We start from the raw sequence: 27709 nt of genomic DNA, 5'->3' as shown, positions 1-27709 counted from the left end.
AAGCAGGAGACTCAGGATTTGACCTGGTAGCCCTCACCAGAGTCTGCTCTTAGCCTCTCCTCCACCCAGCCTCCCAGGAGACCTGCCTTCTAACAGGCACCATCTTCCTTAGCCCTGGTGGGAACAGAGCTGCCACTTCCTAGCTCCTTTTCCAGCAGCTGGCTGGCCCTGGCTTTCCTCTGCTCCTGTGAGCCTAGCTCCAGGCCAACTGAGGCCAGGTCTCAGCACTGGCTCACATTCTCCCCGTCCCCTGCCGCCAACTGCTCAGGGCCTATTAGGGGCCTACACTTGTGAGGAGAGACACTGCTTTCCCTTAAGGTGCTTGGAGAGTGGGCTCGAGGGGCCTTTAGCCCTGACGTGGGCTGGGGGGTGGGAGCAGGGAGCAGGGTGGCTCTGATTTGCTGGCCTTTGTGGGGAGGGAGACTGCTCTGGCGGGCTTCACGGCTCCACCCTCCATGTCCCTTTGCCTGTGAGCTTGGGGCCCATCCCCACCTCCCCTGCTTCCAGCTGCACTGAGGAGTTTCCCAGCCTGGTGGCCCACGTGACCAGCTTCTCTCACTTCCTCCCTTTGGCCCCCTCCGCCTGCTGAGCCCAAGGCCCAGCCCTGCCCCCGGCCCGGACTCACCCCCCTACACACACACACAGGCCAAGCCTGAGCCCAAGAGCTGGAAAATGGGCTGGAGAAGAAAGGCCTTGGCATTTGGGGCCAAGCCTGGGGCTGCCAGGGTAGATAGGGATGGTGAGTAGAGTCCAGGAAAGAAATGTAGAGGTGGAGAGAGGAGACCGGGAGCGCCCTTGACTTCGGAGACCTGGAGCAGCACCTCTTTTTTTGTTCGTTTGTTTTGTGTGTGTGTTTTTTTAAAACCCATTTATTTATTTATTTATTTTTTGCGGTACGCAGGCCTCTCACTGTTGTGGCCTCTCCCGGAGCACAGGCTCCGGACACGCAGGCTCAGCGGCCATGGCTCACGGGCCCAGCCACTCCGCGGCATGTGGGATCTTCCCAGACCGGGGCACGAACCCGCGTCCCCTGCGTCGGCAGGCGGACTCTCAACCACTGCGCCACCAGGGAAGCCCCACACCTCTTGTTTTTATTTATTTACTGAGCACTTAGTCTGTGCCGACCACTACCCTACCCTAAATTCTTTATCTATCTAGTCTCTCTTAATCCTCACTCTAAGTTTATAAAGTAGCTGTTATGATCCCCAGTTTACAAACAGGGAAACTGAGGCAACTAGAAGTTAGAGGCCTAGTGGAATAGGCCGAGCAGGGATTTGAACCCAGCTCAGTTTGCTTCTCCTGTAAACAGGTGAGGAAGGGAACCCCAGGGTGGCGAAGTAGCCCAAGGGGCTAGGAGACCAGCTGTCCCAGAGCCCAAGGGTGATGAGTTTGTGGGCTTTTTAGAGCCTGCTCTTGGATCACATGCAGGAGAAGTCGCCCCCAACCCCTCCCAGCTTCCTGCTCTCCCGGGGGCTCCCCTGCACCTCTGAGCCAGGTCTGGGGTCAGGATGGGGCTGGGCCCCAGGGTCGGGTCGAGGTGCCCATCAGGAAGGCAGGCGCCATGGGGCGGGGTGACAGACACCAGAAGCCCTCCCTGAACAAAGGCTGGTGGGAGGCGGCCTGGTGTTTCCACACCCCGCCTCTCCCAGCGCCTGCTGAGCCACGACCCGTAGTCAGCAAGGCGGGGCAAGCATGGCCAGGGCCGAGGCCGCTCTGCTGCCCCTCGTCCTGCAGCTCACGGGCCTGGCACTGGCCCCGGGGACCGGCAGAGGTAGGTCGGGGCGCTGAGGGCTTGGGGGCAGCCAGGCAGGACCTCACCTCTTGCTCAGCCCAGTCTGAGGGAACGGCTGGGGCCGGGGGCCGCCTCCCTGGGCCCTGCCTCGGGGTGCGTGCACCTCCCAGGCCAGCCTGAGTCCTCCCCGTCGGTGGAGGAGCCAGCATGGTCGGGGCAGCACGGAGACTGTGGCATGGGGTCCCGGAGCAGGACGGGGCTTCCTGCTCTGGCCTCGGGAGGAATTCCTGCAGGCAGCGGTGGGGGAGAGTCCGCCCTGGAATCTGGGAGTCTGAAGTTAATTATTTGTCTTGAGAAAGGGGAAAAAAAAGAAGGCCCGCCATGGGAGCTGACTTTGAGTCTCTGTGTCTGGCTTTCATCCAGAAGGACAGGCAGGAACAGAGAGGTCAGGGCCGGGACTGTGCAGGGGGGAAGGGAGGGGAGCAGAGGACAGGTCCATGGGGAGCAATCAGGCTTTGTGCAACAGGAGCTCTTTCTGCAGGTCTCTCCAGGCAAAGGACCGGCCTGATCTTCCCTGAGGGTCCCAGAGGACCCTCAGCTTCTCCTCAACCCCTTTCTTGTGCCTTCTTAAGCAGGCCTGGAGGGAGTGGCCTGAAAGGAGGAGTCATGGTGGGGGGGGGTGTCGTGCTGGGGTGGAGGGTTTAAGATACTGGGACCCCATCATTGGCCGCCCTTCATGGGGCTGGGAAGGAAGCGAGGTACAGGGGCCACACCAAGACAGAGAGCCATTCCAAGAGACGACACCCTGCCCAAGGTAGGGGTGTGGGCGGGGGGCGGGGGGGCGTTGCAGGGTGGGCTGAAAAGGTGAATGGCACTTGGGAAAGCTCACATTTGGACTTGCTGCTGGGAACCTGCAGATGTGTGATTTAGAAAGGCTGTGAAAGGAAAAGAGGAGCACGTGGAGGCAGGGAGCCTTCAGCCTCCTGAGTGGCCACAGAGGGGAGAGGAGAGGAGCTGGGGGGGGGGTTGGGGGATGACCGGCTGAGACCAGAGACTGATGGACTTTGGGAGGGGTACAAAAGAGAGAAGCTGAGCCCCAGATTTCTGGGTAGGTGGGGATGGCATTAACCAAGCCGAGGAACTCAGGACAAAGCAGGTTTGGACAAAAGAAGACAATTTAGGTCTTGGACGAGAATCTTCAACCCCCTTTGGTGGAGGCAGTCGCGGGCGGGGGAGTGAGCAGTATTGTTCCCCAGCTTCACGGGGCTAGTGTGCACGAGAAGCCCTTTTAGCCACCCCCAGGCCCAGCCTCACTAATGAGCTGCCTCGGTGGAAAGACCCTTCCCTCTCCCTCCACCTCTTCCTCGTGCTCACTCACTTCCTGCTCCAGACCCTCTGCTGCCCCGCCCACCTCTGCTGGGAGGAGGGATGATGTTTGTGGGAAGGACACCTGGAGTCAGACAATGACCCCACCGCCTTTGTTTTCCCCACGGCAGGAGGGGGATCAGAGTCAGGTGAAAGTGGCCGTCCGCAACCCCAGGCCTGAACTCAGAGGTGCCCCCTCCTAGGACCCAGTGTCCTCTAGAACCCGGGACAACCTGTCTTCATTCTCATGGTGCCTTGAAATCTAGTTGGGGGCCCTACCAGCACCCTCCCCGAACCCTTCAAGAAATGCAGCCAAGGGCTTCCCTGGTGGCGCAGTGGTTGAGGGTCTGCCTGCGGATGCAGGGGACACGGGTTCGTGCCCCGGTCTGGGAGGATCCCACGTGCCGCGGAGCGGCTGGGCCCGTGAGCCATGGCCGCTGGGCCTGCGCGTCCGGAGCCTGTGCTCCGCAACGGGAGAGGCCGCAGCAGTGAGAGGCCCGCGTACCGCAGAAGAAAAAGGGGAAAAAAAAAAAAAAAAGAAATGCAGCCAAGTCCCGCTTTCTGGAGCCCACTCTGCCCTGGGTGGAGTTCCCAGGCCGCTCTGCCACAGGCCCGGAAAACAGTGGTAAGGCTTGGGAGTAGCAGCAGAGGGAAGAGTTGCCCCTCCCTGTGCACGGAAGTGCTGCCCTTTCTGAAGGTGAAGACAAGCAGTGGGGTTTGCCCACAGACCCTGGGTACCTGAAAGCAGCCCCACCTTTCACTCCTCTGTTTCCCTCTCCTGCACTTCAGCCTGTGCTGGCTTGTGGGCCCTCCCAGCATGACACATCAGCTCCCCAGGCTGCCCCTGGCCAAGTCCGTGGCCTGAGTGAGGCTGGATGACCCTGGCACAGCCCCCGTGGCTGAGGACCCCTGCAGAGTCAGGGCAGCCTACAGAGAGGCCCTGATCTAGATCCTCCCCCCAGGCTCCCAGTGAGGCGGGGTCCCTGGGGCTTATACCCGCCTGAGGCTCTTACTACTTGGGAAAGCTGGTCTAGGTCACTTCCGTGCACCCAGGGCTCTCTCCTCCTCCTCCCATGCTTTCACTCCAGCCCCTCACAGACCACCTCTCCTTCCCTGGATGGTGGGTGACGGTGGACAGGGGTGGGCACAGGATAGACATCATTGGGAAGACAAACCCAGGAAGCCTTGCTAGCCCCTCAGCGATAGGCCCTCCCCGGATCCTTGTGCTTTCAGGTGGAGCCGTCCCCAGGGAGCCTCTGGGGCTTGCTGACATCCACGACTACCAGCTGCAGGCGCCGGCCCACTCCTCAGCCCCTGCTGGGGCCCCCCAGGAGCGGTGGCGCCCCCTGGAGGAGCGACTGGGAAGGCTGGAGGCTGAGGTCATGGAGCTCAGAGAACAGGTACCACTGGAGGCAGTGGGTGTGCGTGGGGTAGGGCAGGCCTCATGTAGTGGGAGGGAAGGAGAGAAGGGGGGCCCGTGGGACCCTGAAATAGAGTTTTGTTTTAAATGCACATAGAAAGATTCTTATCTGAACGGTTCTATTTTTAATAAATTTTATTTATTTATTTTTGGTTGCGTTGGGTCTTTGTTGCTGCGGGCGGGCTTTCTCTAGTTGCAGCGAGTAGGAGTTACTCTTCGTTGCGGTGCGAGGGCTTCTCATTGCGGTGGCTTCTCTTGTTGCGGAGCACGGGCTCTAGGCACACGGGCTTCAGTAGTTGTGGCGCATGGGCTCAGTAGTTGTGGCTCACGGGCTCTAGAGTCCAGGCTCAATAGTTGTGGCACACAGGCTTAGTTGCTCTGCGGCATGTGGGATCTTCCCAGACCAGGGCTCGGACCCGTGTCCCCTGCATTGGCAGGCGGATTCTTAACCACTGTGCCACCAGGGAAGCCCTGAGCAGTTCTTAACATCGGTTCTTTCATACCAGGGAAGAACCTCCGGGTATTTGTTTTGTCAGATTTTCATATTCTTTCATGTATTTGGCAAACATTATGGTGCATCATCAGGAAAGATTTTGGGTAGATAAAGGTCTTTAACTGTTGGCTCACAGGGACTGAGTCCCCTTTTGTCTAAAGGAGAGGACTGGGGGCCCGTGTTCCCCTGGGAGCCTATCCAGACCCCAGGCTATGAGAACTGGGACTGTTTGAGCTGGATGCTGCCTGGAGGGGGACCCACCTTGCTCTGGAACTGTCACGTTTCCTTCTCATCCTGCCTTGGCTTTCACACCCCACGAATCTGTGGGAGTTGGTGGGGGAAGCTGAGCCAGTGCCTCTTACCCCCACCTCTCTCCCCAGAACAAAGACCTGCAGGGGAGGGTGAGGCAGCTGGAGTCCTGTGAATGCCACGCGGCTTCGCCCCAGTGCTGGGGGCTGGGTCGGGCCTGGCCCGAGGGGGCTCGCTGGGAGCCTGATGCCTGCACAGCCTGTGTCTGCCAGGACGGGGCTACACACTGTGTCCCCCAGCCTGGGCTGCCCCATTGCCATGGTGAGTGCCATCCGCCTGCCCACTGGCACCGCCTCAGGGCCCGGAAATGGCCCTGAGTGCCTGAGCGACAGCACCATCTCCTCCTCAGGCTGCAGCCACAATGGTCAGGCCTATGGCAATGGGGAGACCTTCGCCACAGATGCCTGTACCACCTGCCGCTGCCTGGTGAGCTCCTGTGACCCACCCTGGGTATCCCATACCTGTTCCCCTCACCCGTCTGCCTCACCTCAGCTACCTGTCGCTGCAGCCTGGTGTGCTGAATGTTTAGAAGTGGGGTCTCCCTGCCCATCCCCCCAAGCCTTGCCACTGGCCGCCTTCAGCTGATTCCGAAGAGTTCTGCTTTCTGGAGCTCAATCCCCACGCACACAGCGGGGTTCTTGTCTTCCTATACCTGCCCCCTCGCCTGCGGACCTTCAGTGTCCCCAGTCATCCATCTGTCCCTGGCATCCACCTGCCTCTGCTCCCTCACTTGGCTTCACACCCACCTATTTCTTTCCTCACCCTTCCACTGAGGAAGCCCTTGGTTCCCTTCCTAGGATCTCGCCACGCTGGGGAATTTGCTGGTACCTGGAAGAGATGGTTTCTGAGGGTCGAGAGTGGCAGGAGATGATGGGGGAGGGGGAAGGATGTCTCTTTTCTGCCCTTGGGCCAAGGGTAGCCCACGTAGTCTGAGCCAACTCAGCCTCTTGCGCCTCTGGTGGGTCCCAGCCTGGGGAGAGGTCTCGGTTCTGGAGGCCCTATCCTCCAGGGTTCTGATGCCTGCTTTCCACAGGAAGGAGCCGTAACCTGCACCCAGAAGCCATGCCCAAGAGGACCCTGCCCGGAGCCAGGAGCGTGCTGCCCGCACTGCGAGCCCGGTCAGCCTTCTGCCGACCCCAGACCCACCTCCTGCACTCGTTCTGGGGCCCCAGAGCCTGGCCTGCCACCTGCCATGTGTCCAGAGGGCGTCTGCCCACTCGCTCCGGCAGTGGCTAGGGGTGTTCAGAAGCGAAGTCCAAGTCAGCAAATGCTGCTTCTGACCTGGGACTGAGCCAAAGGCTGTACGTCAGTGGTCCCCAACCTTTCTGACACCAGGGACCAGTTTCATGGAAGACAGTCTTTCCATGGACCGGGGTGGTGGTGGGGGAAGGTTTCGGGATGATTCAAGCTCATTACATTTATTGTACATTCTATTTCTATTACATTGTAATATATAATGAAATAGTTATACAACTCACCGTAATACAGAATCAGTGGGGGCCCTGAGCTAGTTTTCCTGCAACTAGATGGTCCCTTCTGGGGGCGATGGGAGACAGTGACACCAAAAGTGTGTTGCTTATGTCCAGTCTATTCCATAAGATGCAGCTTAACTGTCACTTGCCACCCACCGATAGGGTTTTGATATGAGTCTGCAAGTCACTGATTTGTTATGGTCTCTGTGCAGTCAAACCTCTCTGCTAATGATAACCTGTATTTGCAGCCGCTCCCCAGCGCTAGCATCACCGCCTCAGCTCCACCTCAGATCATCAGGCATTAGACTCTCACAAGCAGCGCACAACCTAGATCCCTCGCATGCGCAGTTCACAGTAGGGTTCGCGCTCCTATGAGAATCTAATACCACCGCTGATCTGACAGGAGGCGGAGCTCAGGAGGTAATGCGAGCGATGGGGAGCGGCTGTAAATACAGAGGAAGCTTTGCTCACTCGCCGCTGCTCACCTCCTGCTGTGCGGCCGGGTTCCTAACAGGCCACGAACCATTACCTGTCCGTGGCCTGGGGGTTGGGGACCCCTGCTCTACCTGATCTTTTTCCTTTCCTCAGGCAGCTTCTAATCTAGTGAGAAGATAAACGTATGTAGCTAGTATAATACAAGATTTAAGAGCCAATGAACAGATTAAGAGGAGGTGGAGAAAGGCCTTAAGTGGTCAGTCGCCGGAGGAGAGGGCAGGAAGGCAGGGGAAGCCCACCCAGACTAGGTGATCGGGGAGGGCCCTACATACAACAGGTCATCCGAGCTGGATCTTCAAGGGAAAGTGGGGTTTCACCAGAAGGAAAGGGTGTACTTGAAGGCCCTCTAGGCACACAGAGTGGGGAAAGGTGTGTTGCAGGAAATCAGACTGGGAAAGCCAGTGGGAACACACTGCTGTAAGCCTTACAGTTTGGACTTTCTTCTGTGGACAATGGGGAACCACTGAAGGCTGAAAAGCCAGAGTGTGGCATGTTCAAATAGGCATTTTTGGAATTTTCACGTGGTATATGGGCTAGATGCAGAGAGACCAGTTAGGGGGCTATTACTGTAGTTGCCTAGGCATGGAGCCAGGGATGGCAGTGTGCTGCAGAAGGAGGGGTGTTTCCAAAGAACGTAGTTGGATCCCATGGAACAGTGGACTCTGAGCTTGGGAAACTAGTGGTGCCAGTGACATGAAGACAGCGGCTGTTACTGGTTCATAGTCAGGAAGATAAGGTTGCCGGGTTTAGCAACTAAACGTATAGGATACCTGGGACTTCCCTGGTGGTCCGGTGGTTAGGATTCCATGCTTTCACTGCTGAGGACCCGGGTTCAGTCCCCGGTTGGGGAACTAAGATCCTGGAAGCGGCACTGCCAAAAAAAAAAAAAAAAATAGGATGCCCTGTTAAATTTGAATTTTGTATAAATAACATATTTTTAAATACAAGTATGTCCCGTGCGATATTTGGGACATACTTATACTGCAATATTATGTGTTGTTCATCTGAAATTCACATTTAACTGGGCATCCTATGTTGTCTTTGGCAACCCTGCCCCGGGAAGAATGGCAGCTGCAAGTTTGAAAGGTGGGACAGAGGCTTAGGGACTGGTGGGTTCTGGAAATGTAGCCTGAGAGTCTTGGCCAGAGATGAGGAGTAAAGTCTTGGGAGTTGTTGGATCTCCCAACAAAGAAAAGGGACACACACACACATCGCTTGTAGGACACGTGGTGTCTCAGGGCCACTGCTAGCACATACAATGTCTTTGGTGAAAGTTTTAAAAAGGCACGCTTTCCTCAATGCTTCCATGTGTTGTAAAATAATGGGAATCTGGTGATTATTCGAGGCAGACGCTATACTGCCATCTGCTGGAAAGTTGCAGTAAGTATACAATCTCTGAGAATCGCCTGAATGGTGCCCCTTTGATGTGGCGCCCTTGGCCGTGCTTTCGCCCCAGTTCTCTGGGTCTCTTACTTGCGGGCCTGGCCCTGGTTTTGCAGGCTGTACTGGAGGCCACAGGAGTGGGGAAACGTGGCAACTGGAGCCCTGTGTCATCTGTACCTGTCAGGTAAGGGAATCAGAGCCTTGTCCTATCTACCACCCACATCCCCACCGCCCGGCTTAACCCCAGGCCTGGCAGCGCCAAGCCCAATCTGGGGTCCTGGCAGGACTGCTGCCGCCACCCCGGCATTGAGGCCTGGAGCCTGCTAGGCCTGCTAGGCCAGCAGAGTAACTCGGCTTGGGCAGTAGAGGAGGAAGGAGGGCTCAGTGTCTACCCTGCAGGCAGGGACGGTGCAGTGCCAGGGGCCCTCATGCTCAGAGCTCAACTGCCTGGAGAGCTACACCCCACCTGGGGAGTGCTGCCCCATCTGCCGGCCAGGTGACCTCCCCCCCACCCTGCCCCGTCGTCCCCTCGGCCCCAGAGGGTTCCGTACCTACTTGGGGTCCTGCCTTCCCTCGGGTAATGTCCACCCACCCTGCTCTCTGCTGACCAGTCCGTCACGCTGGCAACCCTCCCCAGGCTGTGAGTATGAGGGACAGCTTTATGAGGAGGGGGCCAGCTTCCTGTCCAGCTCCAACCCTTGTCTCCAATGCTCCTGCCTGGTGAGTACCCCGCACCTTTGCCCAGACCCTGATCTTCCGGGGACACCCCCGCCTACCCTGGGTCACGCCTGCCACTCTTTCAGCCCCTCACATACTTTCCAAGGCCTGGTGCCAGAGAGATTCTCCCTCCATCCCCACTCTGTGGCCCATCCTGCTGTCTCTGGGAGCCAGACCCAGGGGCAGTACAGCTATGGGTGCATTACAGAGGAGCCTGGTTCGCTGTGTGCCCATGAAGTGCCCGTCCACCCCCTGCCCTGGACCAGTCCTGAGGCCCGGGCACTGCTGCCCGACCTGCCAAGGTGAGAGCCCTGCCCCTTCCCTGGCAGAGCTCCAGGGAGGGCTGTTATTGCCACTTCCTCAACCCAAAGCCCACTCTGCTGGCCTCTGACCTGCGGCTGCCGTCAGTGGGGGGACCCAGGCCTGGCCCACCCTGCTCCGGAGCTGGAAGGCCTGGGCTCAGATTCTGCCCTTGTCAGTGGTTATGTACCCCTGAGGGAGTTACTCCGTGCCTCAGTTCCCATTTGTAAGATGTGTGTAATGATATGTACGTCAATAAACATTGACTATTACCTGCTTTGCGCACAGAAGACACGGGGTGGGCCCTCGAGGCAGACCACTAGAGGGTGACACTAAATCCATGAGGAAGGAGACCTAATCCAGCCTGGGCACAGAAAGGAAAGCATCCTGGAGGTGGCGCGTCTGGAGCCAACCTCAAGGTTAAAGAGCAGTTAGCAAAAGGCGAAGGGCGGAACACGGCGGGCATTCCAGGAAGAGAGGGCAGCTTGGGACTGACACTCAGTGTGAGGTGGGTGTGTGTTAGTCGGGAAGGTGCAGGCAGGCAGGAATGGCCAAAGCTTACACGGGGACATGGGGAGGGGCCAGAGACACGTGGGTGTGGCCATGCTGGCCCTGGAAGGCCTGGAAGGGCAGGCTAAGGAACTTGGGCCTTACCCTGCCTGGGGTGCTGGGAGGCTGAGGCGAGGGGTCCAGGCAGAGGTAGGATCTGGTCTGGTTTAGGCTCAGAGGAGAGCCCTCAGAGGGCACGTGAAGGAGGGGTTTCTGGCTGAAGCTCCCACCAGGCCTCCTCTCTGCCCATCGCCCCCCAGCCCAAGGCTGCACAGAAGGTGGTTCTCACTGGGAGCATGGCCAAGAGTGGACCACACCTGGGGACCCCTGCCGGATCTGCCAGTGCCTGGTGAGTCCCTGTGCTGCTCCTGGGCTGCCCCCACCCCTCCCCGACCCCAGGCCCACCAGATTCATTCCACTGAACACATCCCAAAAGGCACTGTGAGGGGACAGAGATGGAGGAGACCTAACCCTGAATACCATGAGGGTGGGGAAGGGGTTGCGCCCTCAGTATGCCCAGTTCTGAGCACAGTAGGTGAGCAGGATGTCTGTGAACCAAACTTGAGGAGCTTCAGGTTACAGGAGGAGTGAGGCTGGGCAGGATATGACAGGCAGCACAAGCTCCAGGGAGGGAGAAACACAACTGACCTGAGGCATCTAGAACTCTGCTGTCTGACCAGGAGCCACTACATGTGGACACTGAGCCCTTGAAACGTGGCTGTCTGGTTTGAGATGGGCTCTAAGTGTAGAATATACATTGGCTTTCAAAGACTTAGTACGAAAGAAAGGAATGTAAAATATCTCATTAACACTTCATGTTGATTACATGTTGAAATAACTTTCTGGATATTTTGGTTTGAGTGGAACATAATATTAAAATTTAGGTCCATCTGTTTCTTTTTATTTTTTGAAATTTGACAACTAGAGAATTTAAAATGACATATGTGGTTTGTGTTATATTTCTATTGGGCAGAACAGATCTAGAATATCTTCATGGGGGGGGGGGTGTTTACTTAGGTCTTAACGGGTGAGTAGGATTTGAGCAGGGAGAAATGGTGCTATAGACTGAATGTTTGTGTCCTGCCCCAAATTCATATGTTGAAATTCTAACCCCCAAAGTGATGGTATTAGGAGGTGGGGCCTGTGGGAGGTGATTAGGTCATGAGGGTGGAACCCTCATGAATGGGATTAGTGCCTGTATAAAAAAGACCCCAGAGAGCTCTCTCGTCCCTTCCACCATGTGGAGACACAAGCAATTAGACAGCCATCTATGAACCAGGAAGGAGACTCTCACCAGACACTGAAACTCCTGACACCTTGACTTTGGACTCCCCAGCCTCCAAAACTGTGAGAACTAAATTTTTGTTGTTTATGAGCCACCCAGACTATGGAATTTTTTATTACAGTGGCCTGAATGGGCTAAGACACCAGGCATAAGGGAAGAGTCAGGGCAAAGTCTGGGGGAGGAAGGGGGGCACACGGAGGCCTAATGTCCAGGCAGGGTGCACGCCAAGGAGGGCTGTGGTTCGTGGGGGCTGAAGCCAGAGTCACAAAGCTTCCTGACAGCTTGCCAAGGGCTAAGGACTCCACTGTGAAGGCTGTGGGGCACCCAACCCCTTGGCAACCATATGCTTCCCCTCCCTGTTCGCACTGACACCCCGCCGCCCCACCCCCACCTGTGAGGAGAGTCACTGGCAGCCCACTTATGGGGCTAAGGCAGTGAGCCCAGGTACAGGTGTGAACTCCAGGGATGGGGTCTGTCTGGGAAAGACCATGGGGAGTAGCAGCAGCTACTGTCTGTTAACTGTCAGCTTCCAGAGGTGGATGCCCTACCACACACTTATCTTATCCCCATAACAAGGCTATGAAGGCAGGTCTATTATTGTCTTTTTTTTGTTTTTTTAGATGAGTAAACTGAGGCACAGAGAACTTAAGTGGCATGCTAGGTTATACATCTATATTAGTTTCTTGGGCTGCTGTAACAAAGTACCACAAACGGAGCGGCTTAAAACAACAGAAATCGATTATCTCATGGTTCTGGAGGCAGAAGTCCAAGACCGAGGTGTCTGCAGGGTCGGTTCCCTCTGAGGGCTGTCAGGGAGAATCTGTTCCAGGCCCCTCTCCACCTCTGGCCGTTGGCTGGAGCTCCTTGGCATCCCGTGGCTTCAGTCCTCATCTTCACATGCTTCTCTCCCTATGTGAGTGTGTGTCTGTGTCCAAATTTCCCCTGTATATAAGGACACCAGTCAATGGATCAGGGGCCACCCCACTACAGTCTGACCTCATCCCAACTTAAGTGATTACATCTGCTACGACTCTATTTCCAAATAAGTCACATTCTGAGGGGGTTAGGACTGCAACATAAGAGTTTGAAGGGGGACACAATTTACTCATAGCAATATCTAATAAGTGGATAGCTGGGATTCGAATGCTGTTTCTGCCACTTGGATGAGCTCTGACGGCCCATTCCTCTGCCTACTCTGCCCCCTACCAGGAGGGCCACATCCGGTGTCACCAGCGAGAATGTGCCAGCCTGTGCCCATACCCTGCCCGGCCCCTCCCGGGCACCTGCTGCCCTGTGTGCGATGGTGAGTCAGCAGGTGGATCCTGGAGGGGCTCGGAAAGCTGATGGACGGCCCAGCTCGAGCCTCCCATGAAAGCCAGGACACTGAATGGCATGGGGCCCTGAGGAGGGTCTAAGGCACCCTCTTCCCAACAGGCTGTTTCCTAAATGGGCGAGAGTACCGCAGCGGGGAGCCCGTGGGCTCTGGAGACCCCTGCTCCCACTGCCGTTGTGCCGTGAGTGTGTCTGCCCGGCAGGGAGGGGCTGGCTTCTTGGCCTGCCTCTCACCTGCTGACCAGGTCCTTTTGGCAGAATGGGAGTGTCCACTGTGAGCCTCTGCCCTGCCCACCGACGCCCTGCAGACACCCAGGCAGGATCCCTGGGAAGTGCTGCCCAGTCTGTGACAGTGAGTGGGGGGCTCGAGTCACCAGGGAGGGGTGGGCACTGCCCCAAGAGAGGCTCTGGGTCTCGGCGTGGGGTGGTTGCTTCTGGTGGACTAACAGGAAGCCCCCTTGAGCTAAAGTACAGGGGAAGTCCTTTCTAAAGTAAGCTCTGTCACCACGGGTGAGGGATGAGTTCTCACCTCGCCTCATGGCACCCTGGGCACGTGTGGGCTGGGGGAGGCTGGCAGGGCCTCCTGGAGGACAGGGGTGGCTGTCCTTGTCAGGGTGGGGGGTGGATGCCTCAGGTGCTCTGAGGCTTCCCCCTCAGCCCCAGCCCTGTGCCCCAGTCCCTCTGTCATCCTAGCCAGGCTGTGAGTACCAGGGACACCAGTATCAGAGCCAGGAGACCTTCAGACTCCAAGAGAGTGGCCGCTGTGTTCGCTGCTCCTGCCAGGTAGGCGGTGCCGCTGTCTCACGCCCCAGATCTGTCTTGTCCTTGAGGGCCACTCACCCAGCCTCCCTCCTAGGCCGGCGAGGTCTCCTGTGAGGAGCAGGAGTGCCCGGGCGCCCCCTGCACCCTGTCTGACTCTGGCCCCCAGCTCTGCCCAGGTGTGTGTGTTGGGGGGCAACCACGAAAGGGTGCTTCTCCCAGCAGCTAGAGATGGAGGAGTGTTCCTTCACTGTAAGGGGAAGGCATTCCTAAGTCCACCAGGCATTCCAGAGTGTGTTCAGAGGCTGCTGTGGGGAGGGCTAAGCCAGGGTCTTGGGAAGGGTCCTATGGTCTGGGAAGGGCAGGGATGGGTGGATGTGTCCAGGTTGCCATGGTGACAGACCCCTCCCCTGCCCCTTGCTATAGCCTGCGTGCTTGGTGGAGAGGAGTTTGCTGAGGGGGTCCAGTGGGAGCCTGATGGTCAGCCCTGCACAACCTGTTCCTGTCAAGCTGGGGTGCCCGTGTGCAGGGCTTTGCTCTGCTCCCCAGCCCCCTGCCAGCACCCCACCAAGCCCCCCGGTGAGTGCCCCGCCCCAATCTAGCTTTCTTCCCTTGCCTTGCCTGGCCCACCCTGATCGGCTGGGCTGTGATCACCCTGCGCTACCCAGGTGCCTGCTGCCCCAGCTGTGAGAGCTGCACCTACCACGGCCAAGTGTACGCCAACGGGCAGAACTTCACAGATGCAGACAGCCCTTGCCACACCTGCCACTGCGAGGTACCTCCCCAGGCTTGCTGCTGCCCTGCTGAGCCCCTCCCGGGGCCCACCCCCATTGCCTTCTCACCTGCTCCCAGGATGGGACCGTGACATGCTCCTTGGTCAACTGCCCTCCCACAACCTGTGCCAGGCCCCAGAGTGGACCCGGCCAGTGCTGCCCCAGGTGCCCAGGTACGTGCTTACTGTACCTGTCTGGCTTGGTGAACCCTTGACCCTGCCACTCCATGGCCCCGTGGGCCCAACGGATACCTTAGAAAGCAATGGCCTTCTGAATTTTTCAGTCTGACACAGCTTGGGACTCTCTGGAACTCACAGGGTATGGGTGGGAGAGAAGAGTAGACATTTGTTTGTCCCTTCATGTTACAACACCACCCTTCCCTCCTTTCCTACGCTTCCTCTTCCAATACCCCCACCACGCACATCTATTCGTATATCTACCTGTATAAGCCTGGTTCGTGCAACAAACGTTCAGGTTTCCTATGCAAGAGACTGGGAGCTGGGATGCTGTGTGCCCTGATCCCCGCCCACACGGAGAGTGTGCAGGGCGCGTATCACAAACACAGGCATGCACATGCATGAGCCCTTTGGCTCTTCACCCTCAGAGGCACACACAGCTGCCTGCAGGTAAAGGAACTAAACACACACACACACGCACACGCACAAGTGTGTGCTCGGGGAGATATGCTTGTCCGCATACACAGCCCCTCCTCCTCCTCCTCTCCCTCCATGGGGACAGCTTCCAAGTGGCACCTCTGCAGTGGCTCTGGACTCATGGGTAGAGGGACTGTCAGCCTGCTCCTTGCACTGTCAGTCTTTGTCTCCACTCCTGCCCACCCGCCCCACCGCCCAGACTGCATCCTGGAGAAGCAAGTGTTTCTGGATGGCGAGAGCTTCTCCCACCCCCGAGACCCCTGTCAGGAATGCCAGTGCCGGGAAGGCCATGCCCACTGCCAACCTCGGGCCTGCCCTAGGGCCTCCTGTGCCCATCCGTTGCCTGGTCCCTGTTGCCAGAACAACTGCAATGGTGAGGTGGGCGGGTTGGGGGGTGGTGCCTCGGGATGGCTTGGCCCCATCTATAGGCCTTTAGGGCTGGGAGGGCAGCATGCCCTGGGGGAAGGGGGGCCTCTCCCCGGCCCATAGCTCCCCCCTCCCCCAGGCTGTGCCTTTGCTGGGAAAGAGTACCCCAACGGAGCAGACTTCCCCCACCCCTCCGACCCCTGCCGCCTGTGTCGCTGTCTGGTGAGTCTGCCACCCGGATGGGAAGGAAGAGTGGGTGGGGGGGGGGCACATGGGGAGACCAGGAGAAGTCCGCCAAGGTGAGGGTGAGAAGGGGAGGGGTCTCCTCCACCTTCTACCACTGACTCGGCCTGGCCTCGTCCATCCGCAGAGCGGCCACGTGCAGTGCCCGGCCCGCCGCTGCCCGCCCTTGCCCTGTCCAGAGCCACTCCTGTTGCCAGGAGAGTGCTGCCCGCAGTGCCCGGGTAGGAGCTGCACCCCTCGCCGCTTCTCCGGAGGGACCCCCTCAGCAGCCTCCCTCCCCACCCCCCCACCCCCGCCTCGCCGACGCTTGCTCTCTGGCTGCAGCCACCCCCTCTGGCTGCCCTCGGCCCGGGGGCGGGGTCCCCGTCCGCCACCAGGAGCACTTCTCCCAGCCCGACGACCCCTGCCGCCGCTGCCTCTGTCTCGACGGCTCCGTGTCCTGCCAGCGGCTGCCCTGCCCACCGGCGCCCTGCGCCCACCCGCGCCAGGGGCCCTGCTGCCCCTCCTGTGACGGTAACGCCCCGGCTGCACCTGCCCGCACTCCTTCCAGCTCCACCCCGGAACCTCACCTGCTCGGTCCCCCTCTTACTCTGCGTCCCTCTTTACCTCCAGGCAGGGCGCCACCCCTTCTCCCCCTTCCTCCTGGCCCGCTCCTCCGGGGGCGGGGTTCTCACTAAGAAAGTGCGGGAACGGTGCCCACCCAGCCCGCAGGGCCCGGGAGGTAGTGCGCCTGGTGCGCCGCCTCCATGGCCCCCCAGCCCCTCGCCTGCCCCGCAGGCTGCCTGTACCAGGGGAAGGAGTTCGCCAGCGGCGAGCGCTTCCCTTCGCCCACTGCCCGGTGCCACATCTGCCTCTGCTGGGAGGGCAGCGTCAGCTGTGAGCCCAGGGCCTGTGCCCCAGCACAGTGCCCCTTCCCTGCCAGGGGTGACTGCTGCCCTACCTGTGATGGTGAGGGGACGGGAACTGTACGGGTGGGGGGACAGGAGGGCGGGGTCAAAGTCATCTTTACTGCCCTAGAGTGGGTCAAAAATATTTATTACCGTAAGACAAAAGCCCTGGACCGAATTCTGCGTGGGTTTTCCCTGTGGATTGGACAGGGAGCTTTTTTCTTTTTTGTAATATTTATTTAATTATTGGCTGTGTTGGGTCTTAGTTGCAGCACATGGGATCTTTCGTTGCGGCACATTGTGGCGCACGGGCTCAGTAGTTGCCGGCGCGAGGGCTTAGTTGCCCCGCGGCATGTGGGATCTTAGTTCCCCGACCAGGGATCCAACTGGCGTCCCCTGTATTGCAAGATCGATTCTTAACCACTGGACCACAGGGAAGGCCCTGGACAGGGAGCTTCTTTGCAGGCTGAAGGGGAGAAAGTTTGCCCTTTGGCCCATCCAACTGCCACCCCCCAGACCCCTTTACCCACCGGCCAAGACTGAGCCCTTCCCTCCCCACCAGGTCTTTGAGGCCTTGGCCTCAGGCCAGGCCCAGGCTCAGAGCTGGATGACTGGTCTCCTCTCCCTGATTTCTGCCCCTCCCCCCACCCTCCCTGTCCTCTCTCCAAGGCTGCGAGTACCTATGGGAGTCCTACCTGAGCAGCCAGGAGTTTCCGGATCCCCGAGAGCCCTGCAATCTGTGTACCTGTCTCCGAGGCTTCGTGAACTGTAGCCGCCGGCCCTGTGAGCCTCTGGGCTGCAGCCACCCGCTCACCCCATCTGGGCACTGCTGCCCGACCTGCCAGGGTACACCTGCCCTCCCACTGCCCCTCTCAACTCCCGGCCTCCCTTCGGCTGCGAGTCCCCTGGTCTGGTCACTGTCACCCCTCCCCCGAGACAGCCACGCAGCAAGCCCACAGACTGGGTTTTCCTGGGGTTCCTCACCCCATACTCGCGCCCTCCTCTCCGTCCCTGCTGTCACCTTGCACCAACTGTGAGGGGCACCACACAACCACCCCTGTGCTGCCAGACCTTCCCGCTCTTCAGCTGTCTCCCTGCCTTCCCAAAATATCACGTCACCAGACTCCAAGCCATTCAGTGGCTCCCACTGCCCTTGAGTCCCGTACACTGCCAACCACATTTGGGCAACTTCCTTCCCCCGTGGCTTCTAGAGAAGCCACCCTCCCGAGCCAGCCCACCTCTCACCTTCATTTCCGGTGTGCCCGTCCCTCTCATCTTCCTCCCACGAGGGCCTGTGCTCTGTGATCCCACCCTCAGTCCCCCCCGCCGCGCTTCGCGCATGCAAGTCTCACCACCGTGGTCTGGCTGAAGTCTTTCCTCCCGCCCCTCACCTTCCCAGCCACCATCTCTCTTTCTGACTCTTAGCTGAGCTTTGGTAGAGGACCCCAGGCCCGGCTGTGTGTGTGTGTGTGTCTGTGTTGGTGTGTGTGCCTGTGTCAGCAGAGGGATCCGCTGATTGCGGCTCTGCCTTGTATTCCCTCCTCTGCCAGGATGCCTCTATCATGGGGTCACCGCTGCCCCCGGAGAGACCCTTGCTGACCCGCTCGACCCCACCTGCTCCATCTGCACCTGCCAGGTGAGGCGGCCCTTTGGGGGCTTGGAGCCCTTCATCCCTTGATCCTCCTCTCTGGCCAGAAAGAGGTCGTCTCCTCCTCCCAGGGTACACGCTGCCTGTGACATCCATCAGGACAGATTGGGCTCAGGCCTCCTGGGCTGAGGGAGGGGGTCTGGGCCGGGCAGGTCAGTAGGGGCACACCCCCACGAGGCCGCGTGTGGCCTGGTTGAGGGTGTGATGACGTGGGAAGTGGCAGCGTGGCCTCTCTCCCCCAGGAAGGCTCCATGCGCTGCCAGAAGAAGCCGTGTGCTCCAGCTCTGTGCCCCCATCCCTCCCCAGGGCCTTGCTTCTGCCCTGTTTGCCACAGTGAGCACACATGCCCTGCCCCCCCGCGCCGCCCCCTCCCGCTCTGCTAGACCTGATGCTGGACTGGTAGCACAGCCCCCGCCCAGGACACATGTCACCCGCAGGCTGCCTCTCTCAGGGCCGGGAGCACCAGGACGGGGAGGAGTTTGAGGGGCCCGCAGGCAGCTGTGAGCGCTGTCGCTGTCAGGTGTGGTAGGGAGGTGGCAGAGGGGGCAGGGGCGGGGTCAGCTGGCCTGGAGAGCAAGTCACTGACCAGACATCTCCTGCAGGCTGGCCAGGTCAGCTGTGAGCGGCTGCGGTGCCCACCTCTGCCCTGCCCACTCCAGGTCACAGAGCCCGGGAGCTGCTGCCCTCGCTGCAGAGGTATGCCTGGCCAGTGGGGCTGCTCCCTTGTTTCCGTCCCTCCATCGGCCTCACCTCCCCCACCTCAGCTCTCCTCCAGACTTCCCACCTCCCTGTCCACCCGTCTGTCCCTCCCACACCTCAGCCCTTGAGCTCTCACCACATTCACCTTCAGCTCTTCCTCCCTATCCCTGCCCCTGGCCTATCCAGACCGTCTCCCCTTCTAGGTGCTTATTAGAATCTCCTCGAAGCTGCCCATTCCTAACCACGCCCCATTCATAATGATAATAATGATAATTAACATTTATTGAGCATATACCATGTGCTAAGCGCTTTACACATACCTCATTTGAGGCACACAACGATCTCAACAAGTAGGTATTATTATTAACTTTTCCCATTTTATAGATGAGATAACTGAGGTAACATAACTTACCTGTGGTCACTTAGCCAGTAGATGGCAGAGTCAAGATTTGCATCTAGGCCGTCTGGTTCTAGAGTAGGGGCCTTTTTTAGCCTGTGTGGGCCCTCGGCCCCGTACACTGCCCAGCATGGTATAGGAACTGTCAGCGTCTCCTTGCCCTGAGATGAAATCCCCATTTAACAGATGGGGAGACTGAGACTTGTAGAGATTGAGTTACCTTGGGCGCACGGTTACTGATGGAGCCTCTCATTCATCCCACGGGCATTTATTACACACTTGCTGCAGGCCAGGTACTGTTGCTGGCGCTGGGCTGTAACAGACAGTGCCTACTGCCTGGCACTGGGTCTAGCAAGCAAGCAGACGAGGAGTGGGATTAGAGTCCGGGTGTTCTGACCCCGACCCAGTGTCTTTCCCCTCCATCACAGGCAGGAGTTCTGTCCCAGGACACCTTTCCACTATATCCCTGCAGAAACCCCTCCTGGCACCCACATACCCTACTGAGCACCCAGGGTGAGGGGGCTGGGTCAGGGGCAGACATGCAGAGCCCAGACTCAGAGCTCATCCCTGCCCACCTCGGACACAGGCTGCCTGGTTCATGGGGAGGAGCACCCTGAAGGCAGTAGCTGGGAGCCCCCCGACAGCCCCTGTTCCTCCTGCATGTGTCATGAGGGTGTCATCACCTGTGCCCGCGTCCAGTGTGTCACCTCCTGTGCCCAGCCTCACCTGGGGCCCCGTGACTGCTGCCCTCCATGCTCTGGTACTGGGAGCCTGGGGTGGGGGGGCGTGAGCAGGGAGTCAGTGCCCCGTCAGCATCTCCCTGCCATTGCCCTGGGCTGGGCGGCAGAGATGCGTCGTTCCAGGAGAAGTGGCCCCCGTTCTTATGCACACCCCATTCTCTGAGGCTGGGGGGCCTGGCATTGCTGCCAGCCTGAAAGCTCCCTGATTCTGTTCTGCTCTTAACCCCCCACCCGACCCCTGCCAAGCCTGTGAGCATGAGGGTCGGAAGTATGAGCCCGGGGAGAGCTTCCAGCCTGGCGCAGACCCCTGTGAAGTGTGCACCTGTGAGGTAGGGGAGCTCAAGGCTGAGGGGCAGCCTGGACCCTGCGGGGAGCAGGCATTGTGGGGAGTCAGGAGTGTGTCCCTGTGGCCAGGGAGTGAGGCAGGGGCTTGGGGTGAAGAGCAGGCAGGGCCAGCAAGTCTGGGGGGGCAGGCAGTGGGCGGGCCCTCCTGGCTGGAGTGTGGGGTGGTGTGGGTAGAAGGTTGCGGGGAGAAGCCTGGGAATTGGTTGGGGGCCATACTGGGGAACTTCTATTTGAAAGGTAAGGGTGAGCCAATGAAAGGGTTTTGAGCAGGAGACCGACATCATAGATCAGGAGATTAGGCAATGGGATTGGGGAGGGGGCTGGCATGGGAGTGCAGGAGGGTCAAAGGCCACATGAAGGTTCAGGCCCCAGTGACTGCAGGCAGCAGGCACTGTCCTCTCTGGGGACTGGGGCATGGGGTGAGGAGATGCTCAGTCTCTCTGCACACTGTCGTCTGATCTGCCCAAGGCAGATGGAGGAGCCTGGCATCCAGAGGAAAGAGGGTGGCTCTCAGCTTCCATGGCCTGGGACCCACCCCCTGCTCGCTCATTCAGCTGCAGCCTGAGGGAACTCACAGCCTTCGCTGTCACCGGCGGCAGTGTCCCAGCCTGGTGGGCTGTCCCGCCAGCCAGCTCCTGCCCCCTGGGCCCCAGCATTGCTGCCCCACCTGTGCCCGTGAGTCCCCGGACTTGGGGGGAAAGAGGGCAGGGCTGCCACCCCCAGAGTGACACTGGAAGGGCCAGCCAGCCCTCCTCCACAATCCCAGCCCCAGCCCTTTCCTGAGTCCGGTGGATTGTTCTGGAAACCTGTACCCTGGAGGGTGAGACCTGTAATATCCTAAGGGGAAACGGGAAGCTAGCAGGACCCCTTGACTCTGAAGCCTGGTGCACCTTGTCCAGCAGGTGGCGCTGCAGGGTTGCAGCTGTGCTGGCTGCTGGCTTCTTGAGGGCAGGGATATTAGGACCAGAGGGGCAGTGAGTCGCCCAGCTACAGAGGTGGGGAGAGGTGTTCTTGTCAACACTTGTTCGGATGTGCTGCTGCAGGGAAAGAGGAAAGGCACAGTATTTACTAAGCACCTACTGCATGCCACGCACTGTACTTGTACTTTTAATAAACAGCATCCCATTTAATTCTCACAGTTACCCAGTGAGGAGGTGTTATTACTCCTTTTGTTAACAGATGAAGAAATTGAGGTTCAGAGAAGTTGATTAATTTGCCCAAAATGGCACAGGCACCGAGTGCTGGAGCCAGGATTGGAACCTGGGGTACCTGGCTCATTGTGCTTCCTTTCAGACGATAAGTGGGAGGGCGAGCAGGGCGGGCAGCCCAGTGGTCCTTAGTGACCTCAGGCTGAGGAAGCCACGCTTTGTCCGTTTTCAGGCCCTCCATGCTAGCAGCCTAGCAAAGTTCCTTTTCAAAAGTCCAAACTTTTCTTTGCTGGAGCAAAAGGAAAAGGGATCTGTCATTCCTGGAATCAAGGTGTTAGGGCCATAAGTATGCCCTGGGCCCAAAAACCCCGGGGTCGCAGTAGGGGGATAAGGGGTCAGTTAGGCTTTGTCCCCCACCCCCATCCCGGCAGCATCTCCCATACTGCGTTCTTGTCTTCACAGAGCCGCTGAGTCCCTGCACGGAGCACCTGCGGGGGTCTAAGCTGGCCCCGCCAGACCCCTGCTACACCTGCCAGTGCCAGGTGAGCCCTCCTGCCTCGGAGACTCCTCAAGCCCCCTCTTCCTCCTCCTCTGTGGGCTGTGGCTGCGACTCCTCTCCTGCAGCAGCTCTGGGCTTCCTACTCACCCCCGACATTTGCCCACTTGTCCTGAATGTCGCATCCTGCCTAGGCCCTGCTCCCTCCCTGCTGTTCTCTACCTGTCGTGTTCCTGTGCCCTTCCACAGGACCTGACTTGGCTCTGCATTCACCGGGCCTGTCCTGAGCCCAGCTGTCCCCTGTTGGAGCGCCATACCCCCCCTGGGAGCTGCTGTCCCGTGTGCCAGGGTTCATGCCCAATTTTGTTCTGCATCCTCAGAGCCGGAGCCAGGAGGGAGACAGGAGGGGTGGCATCCATGGGCCAAGTGGGCAACCTGGGGTGTGCACTCAGAATGCAGGCTTTGTTCTTTTGTAGAAAGGGAGGGCTGTTCGTTGGGGTGGAAGAGGGACCCATGAGGTAGAGGGAGGCAGGGAATGAAGCCTGGATTCTCAAGGCCTGGCCTGAGGCTTGGCTCAAGGACCCGAGGCCCACTAGCAGGGCATCACACAGCTGAGCTGGCAGCCGGCCCAGAGGAAAGTTCCAGCTTCTGGCTTTTGTGGCTTCCGGGACACTCTGGACATCCCGAGCCTGGTGCCGGGTCTGGTGCCGGGTCTGCCATCTAGTAGGCCATGGTGCTGGTTGAAGAAATCAACACCATCAGGGTGCTAATTGGATGGGGTGGGCACCGCCCTGCCCTGGCCTTCGGGGTGAGCTCATGCAGGCGGAATGACAGTGCTCTCCCATCCCCATTTCTTCCTCCTCAGAATGTGTGGTGGAAGCTGAGGGCCGGAGAGTGGCAGATGGAGAGAGCTGGCGGGACCCCAGCGACGACTGTATCACTTGCACCTGCCGTGTGAGCTGGGGGTGGGAGGGTGAGGGTGGAGGACCTGAGAGATGGATAAAGGGAGGAGCTTCTGGTCACTGGACCAGAGAATATGGGGTCTTCGAGGTAATCAGAAAAAGGCGCCCCCTCTGGGCATCCCTGTGTGAGGGCAGGTAGCTGAAGGTGCAGAGAGAGAGGGGGCTCCCGCCCCAGTCCCTGATCCAGAAGGGCTCCAAGAGTGTGAGGCCAGGGACTCCAGACCCTGCCGGAAGTCCCTAGAGCCATGGCATCTGTCCTCAGCGGGGCCGCGTGGAGTGCCACCTGGAAGAGTGCCAGGCCCTCTCCTGCCCCCACGGCTGGGCGAAGGTGCGGGAGGCTGGCAGGTGCTGTGAGAGATGCCAAGGTGCGGGCTAGGGAGATGGGTTGGGGTCGGGGAGGGGGGAGGCGGGAGCGAGACCCAGTGTGAGGGATGGGCAGCGGACCCTCGCCCCTTACTGTCCCCTCAGCCCCCGCCCAGTCGTGCGCGCACCAGGGCCGGCAGGTGGCCTCCGGGGAGCGCTGGGCCGTGGACGCCTGCACCAGCTGCTCCTGCGTAGCCGGCGCCGTGAGCTGCCAGAGCCAGCGCTGCCCGCCGCTCTCCTGCGGGCCCGTGAGTGCTGCTGTCTGAGGCGGTGGGATGGGTGGCCACTTGGCACCGCCCCCCTGGGTGGCCCGGGGAAGAAGGAGGCTGGACTTGCCCGGGTCGTGCAGTTCCCGAAGTAGCCACGAGGTGGCGCTCTGACCCCCCCGCCAGGAGTAAGCCCTGGAGCCTCCCCAGCGATCCTCCGTGCCCCGGGAGGCTCTGCGTGGGGCACGGCAGGGAGCGCAGCGTGTCTGACGGTGTCTGGGGCGGAGGCCAGGACGAGGCCCCCGCCCTGCGTCCCGGCAGCTGCTGCCCCCGCTGCCTGACCCGGCCCGCTTCCTGCATGGCCTTCGGAGACCCTCATTACCGCACCTTCGACGGCCGCCTGTTGCACTTCCAGGGCAGCTGCAGCTACGTGCTGGCCAAGCACTGCCGTGGAGGCGACTTTAGGTGCGCAACTCCCTCTGCCTTCTCCCTGCCCCCTTACACCCGTCCCTGCTGACCACTGCATCTGGGCCTCCCACGCCACAGCGTGCACGTGACCAACGATGACCGGGGCCGGAGCGGCGTGTCCTGGACCCACGAGGTGGCCGTGCTGCTGGGAGACGTGGCCGTGCGGCTGCTGCAGGGCAGGGCGGTCACGGTGAGTAAAGCCAAGGACCCGGGGAAAGTCGGTCCTGCGCTTTCCTCTCCGCTGTCCCGACGTCGCTCCTCCTCCCGCCTCCCTTCTCCTCCAGGTGGACGGGCGCCCCGTCGCCTTGCCCTTCTTGCAGGAGCCTCTGCTGTATGTGGAGCTGCGGGGACGCACGGTGATGCTACACGCCCAGCCGGGGCTCCAGGTGCGGCCGGGGCGAGTGGGGTGCGGGGGAGCCTCGGGCCTGTTCAGGTGTCTGTATCTGTAGAGGGAGTGGGGATACCAGCTACCTCCCAGGCCAAATGAGGCCACAGAGGTGAGAGAGTTCTGCTGGATTCTGAAGGGAGAAGAGGAATCAGGGTTAGAGACCTCCACGTGTGATGAAAGGAGTTCTGAGCCTGGTTTGCAATCTTGGCTCAGCCACCCACGCACTGGGGCTCTTAGGCCATTACCTTAAGCCCATCCTCTCTTGGCCTCAGCTTTCCCATCAGTCAAATGGGGGAAGGGTTGGGAGGGTGGGCAATGTCAACTGCCGTCTCCTGGGTGGCTTCAGAGATTTCCTCCAATTCCCATGTCAAAGAGTAGTTCACTCCCTGGCCTCCAGCAACAAGCACATTTGTAAATTCATAAAATAAGTCTTGTCTACTCTTACGATACAGACTCTATGCTTTGTTCTCGGTAAGGCCTGAATGCCCATGAGAGAGTGACTCTCCAGAAGAGGGTTGCATTTCATGGGGGCGCCGAGTTCATGGAGGATGAGGGGAGAAGGTGCCCTTTTGAGGGAGCTGTGGGTGGCTCTTCATGTCTTCTGTGTTTGCCCAGGGCTGACAGGGCAGGTACCTACTCGCATCCTCCCTTCCAGGAGACACCTCCACCTGTCCATTCTCCTCCCCTACAGCAGGGGGCGTGCTGACGCCGCCAGGATCGGCACTGGGCTTCCTGGGGCCCCTGCCTTTCCCCACTCTCCAGTCCCAGCCTCTCTGCACAGGTGCTGTGGGATGGGCAGTCCCAGGTGGAGGTGAGAGTGCCTGGCTCCTACCGGGGCCAGATTTGTGGGCTCTGTGGCAACTTCAATGGCTTTGCCCAGGATGATCTGCAGGGCCCTGAGGGGCTGCTCCTGTCCACTGAGGCTGAGTTTGGGAATAGTTGGCAGGTGAGTCACACAGGAGCTGGGGGGCAGGGGGGAGGCACAGTTGAGCATGAATCTCAGAGCAGCCTTCTGGTATGGAAAGGGAAGTTTGCACACAAGGTGGGCTTTGGGGCTTTCAAGGAGGTTTGGGGACTTCTTACCTGCTATGGTGCTGGGGGAGGCAGGATGGCCTGTTGAAAGCGGTCTCATCATCTGAATCCCCAAGCCCTGCGTTGCCGCTCACGAACTGTGTGACCTTGGACAAGTCACTTACCTGCTCTGGGCCTTGGTTTGTCCATCTGTAAAATGGGAACAAAGGAAAAGTAGCTGATGCTTCCTTTGCTGTTCTTATAGGGAGGTTTATGAGGCTAAAACAAAATATTTGGTGCAAAGTGCTTTGAAGAACATAGCACACAAAGGTCGGCTGCCAGTGGGTGCTGCCATATAGAGCCGCTTTCCCCACCTAGGTCCCAGAGGGGCCAGGACCTGGTCGGCCCTGTTCCAAGGGCCGTGAGGTGGATCCATGCCGGGCAGCAGGGTACCGTGCCAGGCGTGAGGCCAACGCCCGGTGCAGGGTGCTGAAGTCGTCCCCGTTCAGTCGCTGCCATGCCGTGGTGCCACCAGAGCCCTTCTTTGCCGCCTGCGTGTATGACCTCTGTGCTTGTGGTCCTGGCTTCTTGGCTGACACCTGCCTCTGTGACGCCCTGGAAGCCTATGCCAGCCACTGTCGCCAAGCAGGGGTGACTCCTGCCTGGCGGGGCCCCACGCTCTGCGGTGAGGGGGCAATGCCCAGTGCGAGTTGGGGGAGGAGTGACACGGAGGGCTCAGGTCTGGACAGCGTAGGTACAGGGAGGGTCACAGGGGGTGGGCCTGGTGACTGCAAAGTGACTCTGCTTTCCACTCCACCTGCAGTGGTGGGCTGCCTCCTGGACCGTGGCTTCGTGTTTGATGAGTGTGGCCCACCCTGTCCCCGCACCTGCTTCAACCAGCATGTCCCCCTGGGGGAGCTGGCGGCCCACTGCGTAAGGCCCTGTGTTCCCGCCTGCCGGTGCCCCGCAGGCCTGGTGGAGCACGAGGCCCACTGTATCTCACCCGAGGCCTGCCCCCCAGTCCTACTCACTGGGGACCAGCCACCCAGCACTCTGCCCAACCCCAGCCAGAAGCCCCAGGGCCAGGAACCCTGAGCCAGGACGACACCGACCAGAATTCATCAGGCTAGAAGTGTCCCCTCGGAGAGAAGCTCCCACACTGCCCGGGCATCGGGAGCCTGGGTCTGGGCCCCGCAAAGACCCCAGCGTGTGGAGTCAGAAGCAGTAAACTCGGGAACTGCCCTAAGGTTTCTCTGTGTGAATGTGTGCTGCCTCTGGGCGCTGCGCTGGTGGTGTGGGCTCTTTGGAACATGGGGTCCAGAGGTCAGTGTCCCCAGACTCAGGGTGGTAGCAGCTGTGGGGTGGACCTTGCCCACTCTCTGCGCCTGCATCTCTGGGCTGCCCCTACCTGCCACACCCTGGTGCTGCCTGGGAAACCCTGCGATGGGCAGAAGGAGGACCCAGGTGTCCTGGTCCCAGCCCTGTGTTTACATGTAGCAGGCACGGCCTGTGGCCCCCGTGTGCGGCCCTCTGTGGGGCCCTCTGTGGATCCAGGTGGAATCCTGCAGGGGCTGAGGAACGCTGGGAAGGGGCTCAGTGCCCACATGGCATCCCCCTTTCCTTGGGGATATTGAGTGCTCAGGCACCTCCCGGGCCACCCTAAGAGCTGGTGACACAAGGACCCCACGCCTGGGTGGGGAACAGGAGAGACAATGTTTCTGTGATGACATACAGACACATGTGATGAAATACACACACACACCCCCCTCAAAAACCCAGATAAACACATGCATGTATCCCTCGTGTGTTCGCAGCTACACCCACCCCTGACGGACATGTGGGCAGGGGACACACATGTGACTTTCAAAGACATCCTTATAGGGGAAAGAACGTGGGTTTTGAAATAGGGGGAAAAAAAATCTCTTTCTCTGACAAGAAAAGTCTCTTTTCAAAGAGAACTGTATTTTGAGTTCTCTCTGCTACCTGCCAGCTATGTGACCTTGGTTTTCTTAGGGACCTTAGCTAAAGATTGGGGTTGGGGGGACCCTGGTATTCCAACAGGGAGTGAAGGGAGGGCGTTGGGCTGAACCAACACCACCCCCACCCCCCCCCGCCTGCTTCCTCAGCCTGCTTCTGCTGGGGCCCCTTTCATGGAGCGGTTGCAAAGCAGCAGGCAGGCCAGGCTGCTCATGACGGCAGGGGATGCGAAGACTACAGACCATCACGTATGCCTGTTCCCTCCCCTTGTCGTTACTTCTACAAACTGTGTCCTCATCTGCTGTATCTCGTGTGTTGTGGAGAATAA

The 27709-nt window shown here is 59.4% G+C and overlaps 1 protein-coding gene across 1 annotated transcript; it reads left to right on the top strand.

The window, feature by feature from the left end:
* Window positions 1-1692: 1692 nt before the first annotated feature.
* Window positions 1693-26633, top strand: KCP (kielin cysteine rich BMP regulator; the record flags this gene model as incomplete). The annotated part of the gene is made up of 38 exons (XM_082846853.1): window positions 1693-1771; window positions 4331-4497; window positions 5391-5580; window positions 5669-5745; window positions 9069-9165; window positions 9307-9389; window positions 9595-9688; window positions 10496-10584; window positions 12730-12823; window positions 12955-13034; window positions 13111-13204; window positions 13550-13635; window positions 13709-13790; window positions 14038-14190; window positions 14280-14386; window positions 14464-14557; window positions 15237-15410; window positions 15543-15625; window positions 15774-15867; window positions 15971-16159; window positions 16424-16594; window positions 17203-17379; window positions 18084-18169; window positions 18424-18514; window positions 18619-18701; window positions 18784-18877; window positions 19864-20037; window positions 20264-20346; window positions 20917-21037; window positions 21973-22052; window positions 22256-22355; window positions 23437-23579; window positions 23830-24002; window positions 24084-24195; window positions 24290-24391; window positions 25175-25339; window positions 25783-26089; window positions 26228-26633. 38 exons carry the CDS (start codon window positions 1693-1695, stop codon window positions 26497-26499), a joined length of 4740 nt encoding a protein of 1579 aa, XP_082702979.1. The 3' UTR covers window positions 26500-26633.
* Between the last annotated feature and the right edge of the window lie 1076 nt (window positions 26634-27709).

This window comes from Leucopleurus acutus (assembly GCF_964270905.1).
Source record: "Leucopleurus acutus genome assembly, chromosome: 9".
Taxonomy (NCBI): Eukaryota; Metazoa; Chordata; class Mammalia; order Artiodactyla; family Delphinidae; genus Leucopleurus; species Leucopleurus acutus.
Note: the sequence above shows the minus strand (reverse complement) of the source record. Positions and strands in the feature narration are given on the sequence as shown.